Source organism: Microchirus variegatus (genome assembly GCF_963457635.1).
Source record: "Microchirus variegatus genome assembly, chromosome: 6".
NCBI classification, from domain to species: Eukaryota; Metazoa; Chordata; class Actinopteri; order Pleuronectiformes; family Soleidae; genus Microchirus; species Microchirus variegatus.
Window position 1 is genome coordinate 11674440 of NC_139807.1, and position 16495 is coordinate 11690934.

The following is a 16495-nucleotide window of genomic DNA, read 5'->3' on the forward strand; positions in this document are numbered from 1 at the left end:
GCGTTTGGCCGTGGTCTGTCCTGCGTCTGCTGACCTCAAACCATATGGTTGTTATCGACGGACACTTTAGCTACATCGCAAAAACACCCCAAGACAGAAAACAGCAGTGAGGTCATGTTTCACCACATGTCACATGTACACACCAGAGGGGAGACAATCTCACAGAAAACCAATTGGGCCAGAGTGACATCATGTAGAACAGGTTGCGTGTTACAGAGGCGGTCGCAAAACCTGTGGGGGGTTCAGCGGGAGTGATTATGTGCCGTGAATGTTGTATAATTCCCACAGAAAAACATACTTCAACCACATTTTTTTTGTGCATGCACATGTCAAATATTAAAAGCGAGACCCACACGGAGTATTTGAAATTGCTTTAAAAAACACTTGAGAGACACTATAAAGTGCTTTCTGAAATGCAGGCATATATAGCATCCTGCGTGGGTTGTTTACTTTAGTTACCAACCTCCACTTCATTTTATTGCATGGCAACAGCTCTCAGCAGATCCTCCACAACTGTGTTCAGTGGATACTTGAGGTGCATTTTCCAAGGTGAATGTTATCTGTACCAGGACACACAGTAGGGCAGTGGTTAGCAGTGATGCCTCACAGCAAGGAGGTCAACGAGTTGGATCCCAGTGTCCCAATGGTAAATGGTCTCTGTTCATATGGTGGGTTTCTAGTCTTGGTGACCGCTTAAAGCTACTTTACACTACAGTTTTTGCCATTCACCCATTCACTCCTCTTTAATTGAAAGACTACTTGTCGGCGAGTTTGTACACTCTTAGAAATAAAACCCTTATTTCTAAGAGTGTACAAACTCGCCGACAAGTAGTCTGTTTCTGTTACAAAGGCTGAGGTTCTACCTGGAACTGTTTGCTTCTGAAAACCCCTTTCCTGAAGAAAGGGTTTTTAAAGGGTTCTTGGTAACACCAATTGTTCCAGTAAGACCCATTTTGATCCAGAGAACCCTTTAAAACCCCTTTCCTGAAGAAAGGGTTTTTAAAGGGTTCTTGGTATCCTTGGAACCAAAAAGGGTTCTCCTATGAGGACAATCCGAAGAACCTTATATGGTTCTACTAAGCACCTTTATTTCTAAGAGTGTATGTTCTACGTGGGTTCAGTTTCCTCCCATAGTCCAAAAACATGCAGAGGGAAATTGGACACTCTAAACTGACTGTAGGTGAAATGTGAGAGTGAATGGTCTATAAGTTTGTGAGCTGACAACCTGCTCAGGATGTCCCCCGCCTTTCCACCCCGTGTGTCAGCTGGGATTGGCTCCAGCCCCTCGTGAAGGATAAAGGAGTAGAAAATGGATGTAGCCTAAATAGAAAGATCACAGTGAAAACACACACACACACACACACACATGACAGAACTCGGCCATGTTGTCCTCTTTCATTTACAGTGTAACCCATTTACAAGTTGGGGAAGGCAGCAATGCTTACGAGGCAACTATGATGTATTTCCAGCGGTTCTGTGCTGGAAAACCTCTCCTCCAGAGTCCTCTACGATATCCTCTAAAATAACAGCCACTTCAAAGTTTGCTCTGCGTGAGGAAGACGCAATATAGACGAGTAAAGTGCAGAGAGTGGGAGTGGGAGAGAAAAACTGGGAAAAAGTTGAGAGAGGAGGTGAGGTTGCTCCTCAGGGTGCTGCAGTTTGAGTGTCAGTGAATGCATGTGTGTGTGTGTGTGTGTGTGTGTTTCACCATCTGCTGTGATGTTATAAAAAGTGGCTGAATGAAAGCAGGGCAGAATTTATTTTGCATGGAAGGTTGGCTCACCCTGAACATAACTCAATATGAGGCAACAGTGTGGGAGGGAGCCAAAGGTAACTTTAGGTAAGTTGCTGACAAACAGAATTCAAGGATAAATATGTGTGTTTTCTCAGTCTGACTGAAGGTGTAGATTATAAGAAAAGACGATCGAAAAATGATCACGATCACGCCTTAGTTGTGACTGAACAAAAATCAAAAACACCTCGCAACTGTCATGACTTGTTTTATCTGTAAATCTGGAGGAACTGGCAAGAGCAGGCGACACTTCTCAAAATAAATCCAACAGATACATTCCACCTCTTCCCATACGTTTCGCCCACAATCTCGAGAAGAACTGTGAATTATGGCAGCACGATCTCTCACTAGGTTTACCTTCTGCCTCTGCTTCAGCTGTGTGTGTAAAGATTCTCGTCACATGACATAAGAACACAGACCGGTCAATCTGAGACAGTCATTAGCTAATGGGACATGAAGTGGATTAAAAATGTTTCAGGAACAAAATACCAACCCTAGCTTTAATTTGAGCATGTTTGGACAAATTAGATTAGATTAGATAGAATCTATCTATCTATCTATCTATCTATCTATCTATCTATCTATCTATCTATCTATCTATCTATCTATCTATCTATCTATCTATCTATCTATCTATCTATCTATCTATCTATCTATCTATCTATCTATCTATCTATCTATCTATCTATCTATCTATCTATCTATCTATCTATCCATCCACCCATAAACCCTTCCATCTACCTACCTACCTACCTACCTACCTACCTACCTACCTACCTACCTACCTACCTACCTACCTACCTACCTACCTACCTACCTACCTACCTACCTACCTACCTACCCACCCATCATCCATCAGTCATCCATCCATCCATCCATCCATCCATCCACCCATAAACCCATCCATCTATCATTCTACCTACCTAGCTTCCAACCTACCTAGCTTCCAACCTACCTACCTACCTACCTACCTACCTACCTACCTACCTACCTACCTACCTACCTACCTACCTACCTACCTACCTACCTACCTACCTACCTACCTACCTACCTACCCATCCATCCGTCCATCCATCCGTCCATCCATCCATCCATCCATACATCCATAAACCCACCCATCTATCCATCTTACCTACCTAGCTTCCAACCTACCTACCTAGCCATCCATCTGTCCATCACCATACATCCATAAACCCACCCATATATCCTACCTACCTACCTTCCAACCTACCTACCTACTCATCCATCCATCCATCCATCCATCCATAAACCCACCCATCCACCCTACCTACCTACACAGATATTACAGACTTGTACAGAATTGGTACAGAGCAGACATAAAGAGAGGGAGGCTTTTCTCTCACAGAGCAGCACTGGTGACACTCCTCCTTATGAGAAAAAAGACTTCCCTATGTTATATATTTTTCTCTCAGATTATCAAACTCCACTCAGACATAAATGAAGTCTATTCTTCTCCACTACAGCCTTTTCGTGCGTAGTCTGACCTAGAGCTGACAGCAGAGGAGCGTAAACCTTATGTAAGTCACATTCATTCATCTCTACGTTGCGCGGTGAATGACTACAAAACACAGATAGTGAAGCTCTTGACAAAAAAAGAAAGCTGCATCCACTTACAGTCCTGTCCACAGCCTTTCATAGCAATAAACCCAGTGAAATGAGATTGAGTGTTGCTGCACAAACCCAAACCCAAAGATAAAGGCTTATTAAATGAAGCCAAACTGATGTTGTGGCCTTCATCAACAAGAAGAATAATAATAAAAAAGCAGATGCATTAGCCGGTGTCCTAACTGTTGTCAGGCTCTCTGCTGGAAACAAGGCATTTATCAACACGTATCTCTCTATACCTGGGGCACAAAAAAAGAAATTTACCCAGTGTCACTGCACAAACTGCTCTGCTCACATGAAATATTTCCCTGTGGGTATGTTATAAACTACAAAACCTGCACCTCGCCGACACATTCATCTCCCTGTCTGTCCGCTCCATTTGTTTCTGCCTCTACTTTCATTTCTTGGTACTCTCTCACTCTGTCAAGTGAATTTTTTTTCCTCTCTCTCTCCCTCTCTTTGTCTTGCTCCCTCTCACCTCATTTCACCCCCTCATTTGGACTTTTCTGTGTTTCTCCCATCCTTCTCAAGCTGCTCTCTTCGTGGTCCATGGCTATTCATCTTCCTTCGCCGTTTATCGCATAGGTTATCTTGTCTCTTTCTTGATCTCGATCCCTGACATCTCTTTTGCGTTCGGAGATTTGCACGGAGGACGGCCTCGTGCTATACTAAGATCTCTGCGTCTGTTTGAAGCCTCAATAATCATGTGGAGTTTGAGATTGAAGTGTGGCAGGCAGAGTGAATGTAAATAGGTGGCAGCATGTGCACATGTGTGAGTGTATCTGGTTTTTGCCTCAGTGTTTCCATCTGTGGTGGGGGCTAAATAGCTGAGAGGAGAGAAGACCTGTTTCTTTAATAGGCCTTACATTTTACCATCTCTCTCTCTCTCTCTCTCCCTCTCTCATCCTTGCACATCAAAAGATGTGCACCAGAAGGGCCAATTAGGACGGCAAAACAGCTTCAGAGGCACATAGCAACATAAAAATGGTTATGTGATTAATCCCATTCCTGAAGCATGCATGTGTGTGTGTGTGTGTGCAAGTACAAGCACGTAATGATAGGATTCTGATAATACACTCTGGTCTCATGCTATGCATGTAATGTACTTAATATATGCATAAGCGCCATTTTCATTCAAGAAAAAACAAATCTGCCTGCCGTTTAAGATCCCCTGTCATCGTTTGATTTTTCAGTGTTGCGAATTAAACCCATATCTGAGCATTTAGGGAATAATAATAATAATATTAATAATAAAAAAAATGCATCTACTCTATAAATAAAACTAGTTATTTGTGTAATATTTGCAGAAGGCGAAGGCTTTGCTCAGTTATTCAAAGATAAACAACAGTTTCTATGTCATTTATCTCAGTAGCCGGCTCAGCCCTGCTCTTGCCTCCGGACCTTTATAACATGAAGCCAATGAGAGAAATGCAGATGATGAATATAGATAGCTACTTAGCTTTGACTATATAGGGTTTGTGCTTGTATTCACAGTGAGAGAAGCAGTGACGCACAAAGCGTGACTTAAACCGATGTGACAGTCGAAATGAGATGTACAGGACACTGGAAGTGTATTTTTTTACGCGTCACGCACAACCGCAAAGTCAAATTTCGAACCCAGAATCAGAAGTATCATCTTTTCTGCGGGAAAACAATTTCTTTCAATTTTCCCACAGTTTGTTTTTGTCGATTTGTTTTTGTGTATTCTAAATTTGATATTGATTGCGTTCATTTCACATTCTGCTACTGATTTGTACAATATCTCAGCAGCATAAACACGAGGGAGTGGGGGATTTATGAACACAGCAAATTAGTCATTTCTGTCTGCACTTTCATGGCACTAATTAAGCCCTTCAGGAACTATTTTATGCTTCATAAAGAACAATTTCTATTTCTAAACGGAGCAGCAGAAAAGCTGGGGAAAAAAATAACCCTCTAATACTACACGGACTTATCAGGTTTATGATGTTTAAAAAAAAAAAATTGTAAGCAGTGTAATACTGAGGGGACCGTCAGTCCTCAAGCAAATCTTTGGTTTGTGACCTCGGAGGAATAAAACGTTGTTGTGCTGTGAAGTAAGGACAGATGCAAGATGAACAGCTTCAATTATCTGCTAAATAAATAAAATAAAATAACCCAGGTGGATCGGTGTGGAAAAATTAGAACTGTAGGACATTTGTCTTCACATCCTCAACAGACCGTGTTGCCGTGCTTCTCTCCCAGCATGCTCTGCTTTAGTCTTTGTGTTGTGCAAAATGTTGTGGAAGAACAATCGTTTGCTGGAAATAACACACACTGGCTGTTTGATGTGTCATTTGACTCCAAGCAAAGCAGTTATGTTGTGAGTATGTGTGTGATGTAAATAATGCATGATGTGCAAGCGTCGTCCCCCGAGCCCACAGATGCATCAGGTCAGTGAGTCATGGTCCACATGCCACAGACCATGTATCATCTTTTCTGTGACAGTGTGAGTGCAACAGATAAATGAAGAAAATAACAATGAGAACGTTTGCAGACTTTGTTTTTTTTATGTTACAGTTTTATAAATACACCTGTTGCACTGCAAAAAAAGGTATTTACAATCAAGCACTTAAAGGTCCCATATTATGCAAAATCAACTTTTTAATCATTTAAATCCTTATATTTGCGACTCTGGAGGTCCTATCAGTCGGCAAAATGGGAAAAAACGATGACTCACTCATGTTTTTGTGGTCCTCCTCAGTCTAAATACAGGAGATAAAACATGCGATGTTGACTTCTGCACTCACTGGGACGTCACAATGTGCTAAATTCCTGGAATTGTTGTCTCCGCTTTGTCAGTAAAACACGCGAGAGTGCTGGCGAGGGCAAGGGTATTCTAAAACCGGAAATCTGCGAAATCCGCGAAACGTTCTATTCTTGGCTCCACAGTGCAGCACAGAGTTCTACACAAACTTCCAGCCTCAGAGGATTTATCTGTCCAGTGGATACATGTTATGACGGCAATGTGCCTGCTAGAGCCTGTAAATGATAACTTTTCCAAATGCTCTCTTCTGTTAGCTCCCAGCAGTCTCTGTGGCTGATGTCATTTCCTGTCCCTTAAGTTTCGCTTTTTTTTAAAGAGATGCTACTAAACAGAGCGTTCTGAACAGGGCCCCTCTTGGCAGGGTGATTGAACTGCTGTGGTGCTTCATCCTTATGGTATTTTGACCAAAGCATGTCACAGACATGTTCATTAGGACACCAGGGAACTAGTTTAACTTGGAGAAATAGGGTATAATATGAGTCCTTTAAATTCTAAATTGTCATTCTGTGACACTGATATGGATAATTTCATTGGTCCAAATTTAAATCACTTACTTTCCTGTCATAGGTGGTGTAAAATATGAATTCTGAATCTTGAAAAATGTTCAAAATAAGTAAAAAATAAAAAATAGGTCACATTTCATAATTTTAATAGTCTAATGGCTTCATTAGCTAATGCCTCTGGGGCTCTTTTGCATGGTGTGTGTTCATTGATAGCCGTGGCTCAGTGTTGAATGTCATCCAGACACTCAAGGAGCAACACATTTAAAGAGTCAGTGTCTTTTACAGTTTGTTTTCTTCCTCTTTTAATCCTGCGGTTGCACCCCGACTGAATTATGTATAGTATCTTCCTGTTGCTCCTTCCTCATTGTGTGTTTACGAAAGCATCCGATGTCAATCTAGTTAGAGTAAACAACGGCAAAGCGGTCGTTTCTCTCCCAAAATTCTTTCACCATTGTGCTTTACTGGGTTTTTCCCCCCTCTCTTCACATCCTGCCTACCTTCCTTCCCTCTTTATTCCCCACTGAAACTGTCCCTGCTTACCTCCACCTCGTCCCTGTTTTTCTCTTTTCCATTATCCCCGGATAATGACAGATCGATAGCATAGGGTCCTTTAATTATTTCATTTTTCATAATGTGATTGGAGATAGTAAGAGAGTGAGGCTCAGTGTGCGTTCACTAATAAAGATACAGAGAAGTGTCGGTGTGATTTGGACAGCAGTGGATGTTAGTATTGATTCTCCTAATAGACATGTTCTTCCCTGTCCGAAGCTTTGCTGTCCCCGTTGAGTAATTGCGGCTCTTTATGTGCCGACCGGATGGATTCATAAACTATAACTGTTGATGGGTCTTTTAGGAGGGATATATGCAGATTTTATGGTGCCTGTTTGGATGTTCACTCTCAGTGTGACTGTGCAGCTGAGCCGAGGTGATTTTCTACAGCTTGCAGCCAGTGCTATAATCTTTATCTCTACCACTTTTTGCATTCCAGTTTTTTTTCTCCCCTCATTGTCTTTATTTGCTCCATTCCCTCTGAAAAAAAAGTCTGTTTACATGACCCACTCGCTCTCTCCTCCTGCTTTCTGTCTCGCTGTGCCTCTCGCCCACTCTCCTGGCTTTTGTTGTCCTCGTCTTCATTTCTCTTTCACTCTGTGCATCACATTCTAATCTCCCGCTGGAAGGTTTCCTGGTGTGTTTCCTCCTCCTCCTCCGCTCCCACTGCCAAATATGTTTCTGTCTGTGGCTTTGGTGCTTTTTCATTCTTGCCTCTTCCAACTTTTTCTGTTTTTCTCATTTTCTTCCCCTTAAAAAAGTGTGACGGGGTCATGTAACACTCAGTCAAATTGGTAGCAATATTTTACATACACACACACACACATGCTCCAACGTCTTGCTCTACACAGACAGACCCTGAAGTCATTATCAGAAAGAGAAATAGCTCTGTCAGTCTTGTCAGAGACGGGGGGGGCAGATAGAGATGGATAGAGATGCGAGTGTCGGACAACCCAGACTTGTGTTTGAGAACAGAAACACGATGCTGATACACGAGCAGAGATTTACGGGGCGAGATGGCGAGATAGAGGTATGTGTGTGTGTGTGTGTTTGGCGTAGGCCACATTTCTGCAGACAAGTTCGTAGATTGATGGCGTGGAGCGAGATGGATAGATATGGTCTAAGGTTGAAGATGAAGTGGGATGCAGTGACAGCGATGTGGAGAAATCACTTTTATAGCCTCTAAATTCCTATAGGCACGTACAGGCAGAGTGTGATGTAGCAGAGAAGGTGTGTGTCCTATATACACGTCCTCTGATTATTGTTTGTGCTTGTGCAATAATATGCATTAAATATTGCTGTGTATGTAAGCATGTGAGTGTATATGTGTGTGTTTGTGGGCATGATTACTACCCACTGCTGCTCCCTCTCTCTTTGTTGTAACACACACACACACACACACCGAGCAGCACAGAAGCAGATTGCAGATTTTTTTTTTTTTTTTACTTGCCAAAGAAAATCTTTCCAGCTGAATCTTTCCATATGTCTTGCTCACAATCACGCCTCGTTTACTATTTGCCATCAGCCAAGTCTTCTGAGAAGGCTCGCTGGCACATTTGCATAAATATATAATACAGACGACCTGTCAGTAAGAAACAGTATTCATATGAGGAATATACAAATGAATGTAGTCCTTCGGCTGCATAACAGACGCATATATGTTGAAGCCTCAAAACTTGCGATTTGACCAGCACCGTGACAGATTTTGTCACAGGTCACAAGTCACCTATGGGAACCAGTGATTAACTTTATAAATAGATCCCTTAGAAACAGTATGTATAATAAGTGTAGCTAAATCTCAGTTGTTGAGAACAGAAATCAATAAATGAAGTAGTTTGGGTTGAAGAAATGTAAGAAAAAAACCGAAACCTTTGCAATTCTAAACATGACAAATCATTTCACTGAGGCCAAATTGATTGATATGTTGTTGTACCCTGTCACCAGCCAACCTGCCTTCCTGTGCTATTGCAAATCCTCCTACACCTGATTTTTGTTCTCTTTTATTCATTCAATCACTCATGTTCTACCGCTTATCACGTTCAGGGTCGAAGGAAAAATGGAGCAATCCCAGCTGACATTGGTTCTGACAAAGGAGTTTTTTTTTGTCCTTTTATATCCCAGACAACTTTATTTATTGATCGCTACCCAGACGATAAAGCTATAGAACGTAACTTAGGGTTTTGTAGCTGTAGCTTGAAGCATTTTAAACCAGCTAGTCAAAAAAAATGTTGATTGTTAGTATGATTGTACTTTGTGTTTTACTGGAAAACGCTTTTTTATGTTTATGTTCTGTTTTGACCAGGAACAACTTTACATTGTCTGGAAATTAATATCAAAGCTGAAATTGGTCTTGGACTAACATTTTCGTCTTTTTACACAAATACGAAGAATTAACAGCAGAAGAAACACTGGTTTTGTTTGACACCAGTGACACACGGGCATCACTGTATATATATATACATATATATATATATGTATATATATATTTTGGAAGGAGCCATTTGACATTATAAGTGTTATTTTTTTTACATTGAAGAAGACTTGCTTGGATAAAGATTTTTTGCATTCAAATTCCTCAAAGAAGAAATGAGTTCTTCTTCCATTTCTGCACCCGCTAAATATATAATTAGCATTTGCAGCATTTGCATGTCACATTATTCACAGCACGTTCCCCATAGTTCGTCGTCTGGAACTGTCTTCCAATTTGTCTCTTTGTGCTTTTGTCATGTAGGTCCTTATACCTTATTTGTATTGATCAGGCTGCAATTAAATTGTCATTTCATCTGGTTTGTGTGTGTGTGTGTGTGTGTGTGTGTGTGTGTGTGTGTGTGTGTGTGTGGGAGAGAGCTCACCCACACACACATTCCTGCAGTGTTATCTGACACGTGCCTCGATCCTCATACTTGTACCTTTCAAATATCTCATTCTTGTCATCGCTCTCTGCTGCGTCTATTCTCAACTTTGAAGCTCCCCCCCTCCTTTCTGCTCTCTTGCCGCCTCCTCGTCTCTCTCTCTTCCTTCCTTCCTTCCTTCCTTATTTTCTTCTTGCCACCACAGACACACACACCCTCCATCCATCCCTGTTAGTGTGTATGTTGGGATCTGGCTGGATGAAGAGGAATGATGGATGCAGTGAGTGGAGGTGTTGCTGGACTGAATTGACCTTTTTACAAACAAACCATGATTTTTAAAGAAAAAAAATCAGACGTCCTCCCCCCCCCCCCCCCTCTATCAGAGGAAAACAGATGCATTTCGGTGTGAACATGTAACGGAGCATGATTCATGCAGCGTTATCATCTGCTATTCCACGGGTACACTCATATTAAATTATAATTAAGTGAATCAATATCCTGTGATTTCATACTGAATCACTGATGCTGTTGGCAGTGCAGTGAAGGTTGGACGAAAAGAGCGACGGCAAGGGAGGGAGGGAGGGAGGGAGGGTTGGAGGCTACAACTCCGATTGAAAAATAAGGAAATGGGATGGAGAGAGTGGGAGAGTTTGGGGAGAAAAAGAGGACAGTAAGAGAGGGAGAGGAGGAGCACTGTGAGGAGTGAGAAAGCATGAGAGGAGGGATGAGAGAAAGAGGTTTTTTTTTTATCGAGAGCAGCCACTGAGAGAGGAGGAGGAGGAGGAGGGGAAAGAGAGAGAGAGAGGAAGATGAGGAGAGGAAAGGGGGCGAGGGAGTGTGTGTGTGTGTGTGTGCATGTTGTAGCAACCCAAACGTGACGAAGAGATACAGACATCAGCATACAGACGCGCTTGTCTCCACGACGACGACAGGAAACATGGGGGCTGTGGTGGGTACGCTGACCATGCAGACCAAGCAGAGGAGGCCGTCTAGGGGTGAGGGAATACACACATGCATATGCACACACACACATGCATATGCATGCACACACGCATGCATTCATTCATTCAGTTTGGACAGGGAAACTTTTAATGTGGCACATGAAAATATGCAGAGCAGAGATTGCAGTGAACCAGTATTTGTATAACAAGGAAGCAAAGAAAGAAGCCAACAGGTAGATCCCAGAGGAGGATTTTAGAAGTGTATTTTAGTTTCAGTCTAGCAGTGTGTGTGTGTGTGTGTCTGTGTGTGTGTGTGCGGACATGTGCATGTGTCCACCCATGTGACTTGCTCAGCTTGTCTTTTTGTGACAGAGCAAACTGAGGGTGGGAAGTAAGAGGCAGCTTCTTTAACTGTGTGTGTGTGTGTGTGTGTGTGTGTGCGCATGTGTGCGCGTGCGCGCCGCACGTGTACATGCGCGCGTCGCCGGCGTGAGCAGATGTGAGCGTCGCTGCTGGTAAACACACAGATGTCAAACGTATTTGTCACTCTGCTCACACGTCTTGCTGTTACCTTGGAAGCATGGTTGCCAAGGCAACAAAAGATGTCAGTTTGGTGTGGGCGGGGTAGGAGGGTGGGGGGGGGGGGGGGTGGTGAGGGAGGGAGGGAAGCTTGATGAGATTGGGGATATTCTTAAATAAGTCGAGGCCATGTGAAAGAGTTAGCGAGGCAAATACAGAGGAAGAGAGGAGGCAGGTTTCACGATGACGACCTGTTGCCTCACTTGTTGCTCATTCTAATAAAAACATGTAAATGTTATTTATGTAAATCTAAAAAAAAATCCGCCCTGGCTGCTGAATGAATGGGCACAGTGAGCAGCAGACGGGCGCCACAGTTAAAGTATTCCCTATCAGTGTAGCCTATTATTGGTTAGTAAGTGCCAATGAGACCATTCGGTTTCCAAGTGAGTGCATATGCTCTCTCTGGGTTTTATCTGAGGAAAAGCTTTTGTTTTGTTTCCTCCCACAGAACACAAACACAAACACCTTTTCCCCAAGAGAGTGTTGAGACGGCGAAGGCGTAAATTCGTTGCTATTTTGAATAATGAGGTGGATGTCGACGCGCTCCCCGCATTGTGCACAACGTGTGAAAAGTGAACTCACCCTGCAAATGAAAACATGGCTTTGTTCTCACCTCTACTGCTATGATGCCTGCGCAACTTTAAAATAGCATATGTGGAGGCAAAACACTGAAAATAAGGAAATAATCCGACTTTGAGCAGAAGCTATTTGTTGCTTGTTTGTAATCCTGGTGTGGTGTTGTGCTCATTAGTTAGGATCAGTGCAGCAAGGGCTTGTCCATGTGCAGCTGCATATATTCTGTGGCGTCGCAGATAACTTGTTATCCAGGATCACGACAACGACGGAAACACTGTCACACACACACACACACACACAGAGAAGGAGAGACGGTGCGTAGCTGTAATATCGCAAGAGTAGATTCCTGTCTGATTGATTCTCTGAGAAACTAATCCATCAGTGTGCTCACAACAGCAAAAAAAACCACAAAAAACTTACATTCCCAGTTTTGGCCTGGACTGTCTGCTTTCATCACGACTGCTTGCAGCTCTCTCAACAACTTGTTTCATTTCCTGTCAAGTGTTCTGTTCTTTTCCTGACAAGGTCTCTTTGGTGGGAGTGCTCTGCTCTCCTTACCTGTTGATGTTGTCTGCTAACTTTGCTGCTGTTTTCTTCCTCATCTGCAATAACGCAGCCATGTTTGTCTCGTCTGAGAGTCGCTAACCAGTGCTTGCAGCTCCCTACGTGATTCACCGCAGTGAGTCACTGGACTTTCGATGAACTACCCGAGGACCCGAGTCAGGAACTGGCCCCACATCCGCTGACTAGGATGTTAACTGTGAAAAAAAAAAGCCATGCGTCTCAGAATGAAAGCTTGAATTCTCACAGTGGAACATGATTATGTCTGCAGCTTTTTTCCCGTGGTCTACAGTAAACAGGACTGTTTTGCAGCTGAAATCTATTTTTAAAATACTTCCTCCTGGGAGCCCGTGGCCACTGGAGTCGTCGCCACTTTCCTGGTGAGCGCTCGCCAACCGTTAGAGAGTCAAGTCAGAGGCAGCCATCTACTTAACCAGCAGGACAGCAGATTAGGCTAATTCAGATTATGCAAATGACACACTATCTGGCAAAGGAATGCTGTAGCGAATATGAGACGGAAGGAGAGTATATGGCAGAGTGGAAGAGATGAGAAGTGGAGGAGAACGTGGGGGGGATTCTGTTGGAAAGAGAAGAAAGGAGGAAAAGAGCGAGCATTAAATGAATGAACCGGCTGTAAAGCTAAAAGTTAAATCTAGTTTCTGAGCGAGAGAAAGTGTATGCATTGTTGTGTGAGGTAATTCTTTTGTGACAAGCTCTGCAAGGGGGAAAAAAAGAGTTTCAGGCTTTTTGGTCATTGTCAAAATCCACAGCTTATAATAGTTTATGGAAGAGATTGTGTGAGGTTGCTTTTAAGGGTAGTTTATTTAGGTTTTTACACTCAAACATGAATCATGTGGATTTCTGGATCATCAATGAGAGCAAAAAAAAACATTTACTAATGAGATATAAATAACACTACCTTCTATTTAAATAAGAATATCTTGCAATCAGACCTTGAATTATTATAATAAATGTGTTTTTATGTAAATATATTTTTCTAGGCAGCAAATTATGCACATTTTTGTTGTTGTTATTTTTTATTTATGAAAACCGTCGTGGACAGCTACATCTCCATACACTCTTAGAAATAAAAGTGCTAAATTGAACCATATAAGGTTCGGCTTGTCCTCATAGGAGAACCCTTTTTGGCTCCAGGTGGAACCTTTTTATTCCACCTAGAACCCTTTTGGAGGGTTCCACCAATAACCCTTTAGTCAGGAAAGGGGTTTTAAAGGGTTCTCTGGATCAAAATGGGTCTTACTGGAACCATTAGTGTGACCAAGAACCCTTGAAAAACCTTTTCTTCGGGAAAGGGTTTTTCAGAAGCAAATGGTTCCAGGTAGAACCTCAGCCCTTGTAGAAGAACCCTTTTAGAACCTTTATTGAGTGTAGTGACTGTGGATGGATTACTGTTCTTTACCAAATGCAACATTAGAAAAGATTGCAACATTTCACCAGACTTTGGCTAATACATGAAAATGTACAACATTATCACCAAAATGAACGCAAATCTGAGGACTGAAAGATCGACTTTATAGATACTAAGTCTTTATTTTTTTCTTTCAGTTCATTAATTAATATGAAATATGTTTTGGAAACTATAAATTGCGTCACATATTTCCTTTAATTGCTCTCTATTGTGTTTTGGATATGAACATTATCCTCTTTAACATCTTAGTGTTGTGCTGCTAATTGAACTCAGCGGGAGACGACTCAAGGTTGACGACTCGAACAAACACAATATTCATCTAATCACCCAGAACGAGTGATGTTTACACTTACTGAGCACTTTTTAAAGAGCCGGCAAATTAAATTAAATGCTTCTCTTGCCACTAAATTTAATTTCACTCAGACCTGCTGTTGTATTTCCTCAACAGTAAATAAAGCATAGCTGCCAGTGACAACTCTGTGGGAAACCTCTCAACACAACAGAGCCCCCTACAGTCTGCAAGTCAGCGGCTACATCTCAGCTCATTTGGCAATCGCTGCTCATTTATACGTTGAGAGAGTGAGTGTGAGCTGGCCACGCGGCACAGGAAGCAGTCCATGTTTATTTCACTGTGAATTTTCAGAGCATTTTTATGTATATGTGTGTGTATGTGTGTGATATTTGCAAATAGGGAGCTTTTTATTTGGTCGTGATTGTCCCATCAGTATTTCCTGTATAACTGAATATAGCAGCGAAAACCTGAAGTAAGGCATGTGTTGAAATGTACAACATGTCTTCATTTGAAGATCTGACACACGCCGGTGCTCTCTGTGTTAGTATTTACTGCCCCCTGCTGCTATCTTTGGATTATAGCAGGTTCTGTATCGTCCCCTCTTTATCAGACTGGGAAGGCAAGGCAGGCAATAACGATCAGAAACCGCCCTACATGGCTGTGTTTATCAGCTGTTTAAACCAATTCACACATGTGCTTTTTTTATAAAAACTAACTTAGTAGAACAACTCCAGACTGCAAGCTTCACACCTTCTCTCCACTACTTGGTTCTTTAATTTGAAAGGTCAGACAGACGGCTGCATAACTCTAATTATTAAAGAGAAATATCTCCTGCTTTAATTCTGATGAGAGTCACACACACACCAGGATGCAGTGGACCCCTGGACAAATCCTGCCAACAGCGCCATTTATGTTGTGGAGAAAATAAAGACGATGAAGACAGATGTGAAGTTTTCGGCCTATAGCGAGGCACAAGCTTTATTTGGAGATTACAAGGCCACAAGAATAACAGAAAGGAAACATAGATTCATGTGTGTGCTGGTAGATGTCTTTCCAGAAAAAGATGTTTCCTGTTGTTGTACTAGTTTGGAATAAGCCAAATATATGTATATGTAAGGTCCTGCTTTTTGGAGGCTGCCATCTTGCACCAAAATGTTTTACAGCAGCACTTTATGGATGTGCATGTTGCATTTTGCAGAATAGTTACCTCTGCTCACCTAATCCACCATCCTTACATCCTTACTCGTACGTAAAGCTGCTTAAAGGGCCACTTATTCATTTGCAAAGAACATGACTTCACATGCTGTTTCTTTAGAGGATATTTGGACGTTCCTCCACCACCAAAACACACACACACACACACACACACACACACACACACACACACACACACACACACACACACACACACACACACACACACACACACACACACACACACACACACACACACACACATGCCCGACATTGACAGCATTATGTATTATGACACTCACTCTTAGTCACGTGAGCTTTATCAGTCGTAGAGCTGCTCGTCTCCGATGCCTCCTCCACCGCCTCGCTCGGGTAATTACTCGCCTGTGCTGCTCTTCAGATGCTTTGGTGTTTGGTGCTTCTGAGCCAAGTGGGCATTTTAAGTGGACCTCGTGTCAAGCTGCGCTCACAACACCCTCTGCTGGACCCCGTAATAATGACTCCACACAGTTTGAAGCGCTCGTAAGCGTGTTTGTAGGGGTTGAGTTCCTCCATAATCGGAATTTTGGATAAAAAGTGATAATTCACACACACTTGACCTCTAACAAGGCTCAGTGTTTCAGCTGATGTAAGCCCCCCCTGTGGGTACGTTTTGCCCGAGGCTTCCCAGAGTCTCTGGAAACGTCTCTGCCGTCTGACAAAAATATGATATTAGGTGAATTACCAGCTCTCAGTGCAAATTAGGGTTGTTCCCTCCTATCATATATCGCCAGTTGTAGTTTCTAGATTATCTTAAGTGATAGTAATAGTGTTTAA

At 42.4% G+C, this 16495-nt stretch overlaps 1 protein-coding gene across 2 annotated transcripts in view; it reads left to right on the forward strand.

The window, feature by feature from the left end:
- The window catches only part of kcnip1a (Kv channel interacting protein 1 a), a gene marked incomplete at its 5' end in the record, with an annotated part of 38405 nt that overhangs the window by 15070 nt on the left and 6840 nt on the right, over positions 1 to 16495 (forward strand). The window contains one exon of one of the 2 annotated variants that reach the window (XM_083891047.1): positions 11017 to 11102. The exons of the other annotated variant lie outside the window; for it this stretch is intronic. Within the exon in view, the coding sequence (XP_083747173.1) occupies positions 11045 to 11102 (58 nt within the window). Of the gene's footprint in view, positions 1 to 11016; positions 11103 to 16495 lie in introns of those variants that run through there. 2 annotated transcript variants of the gene reach the window in all.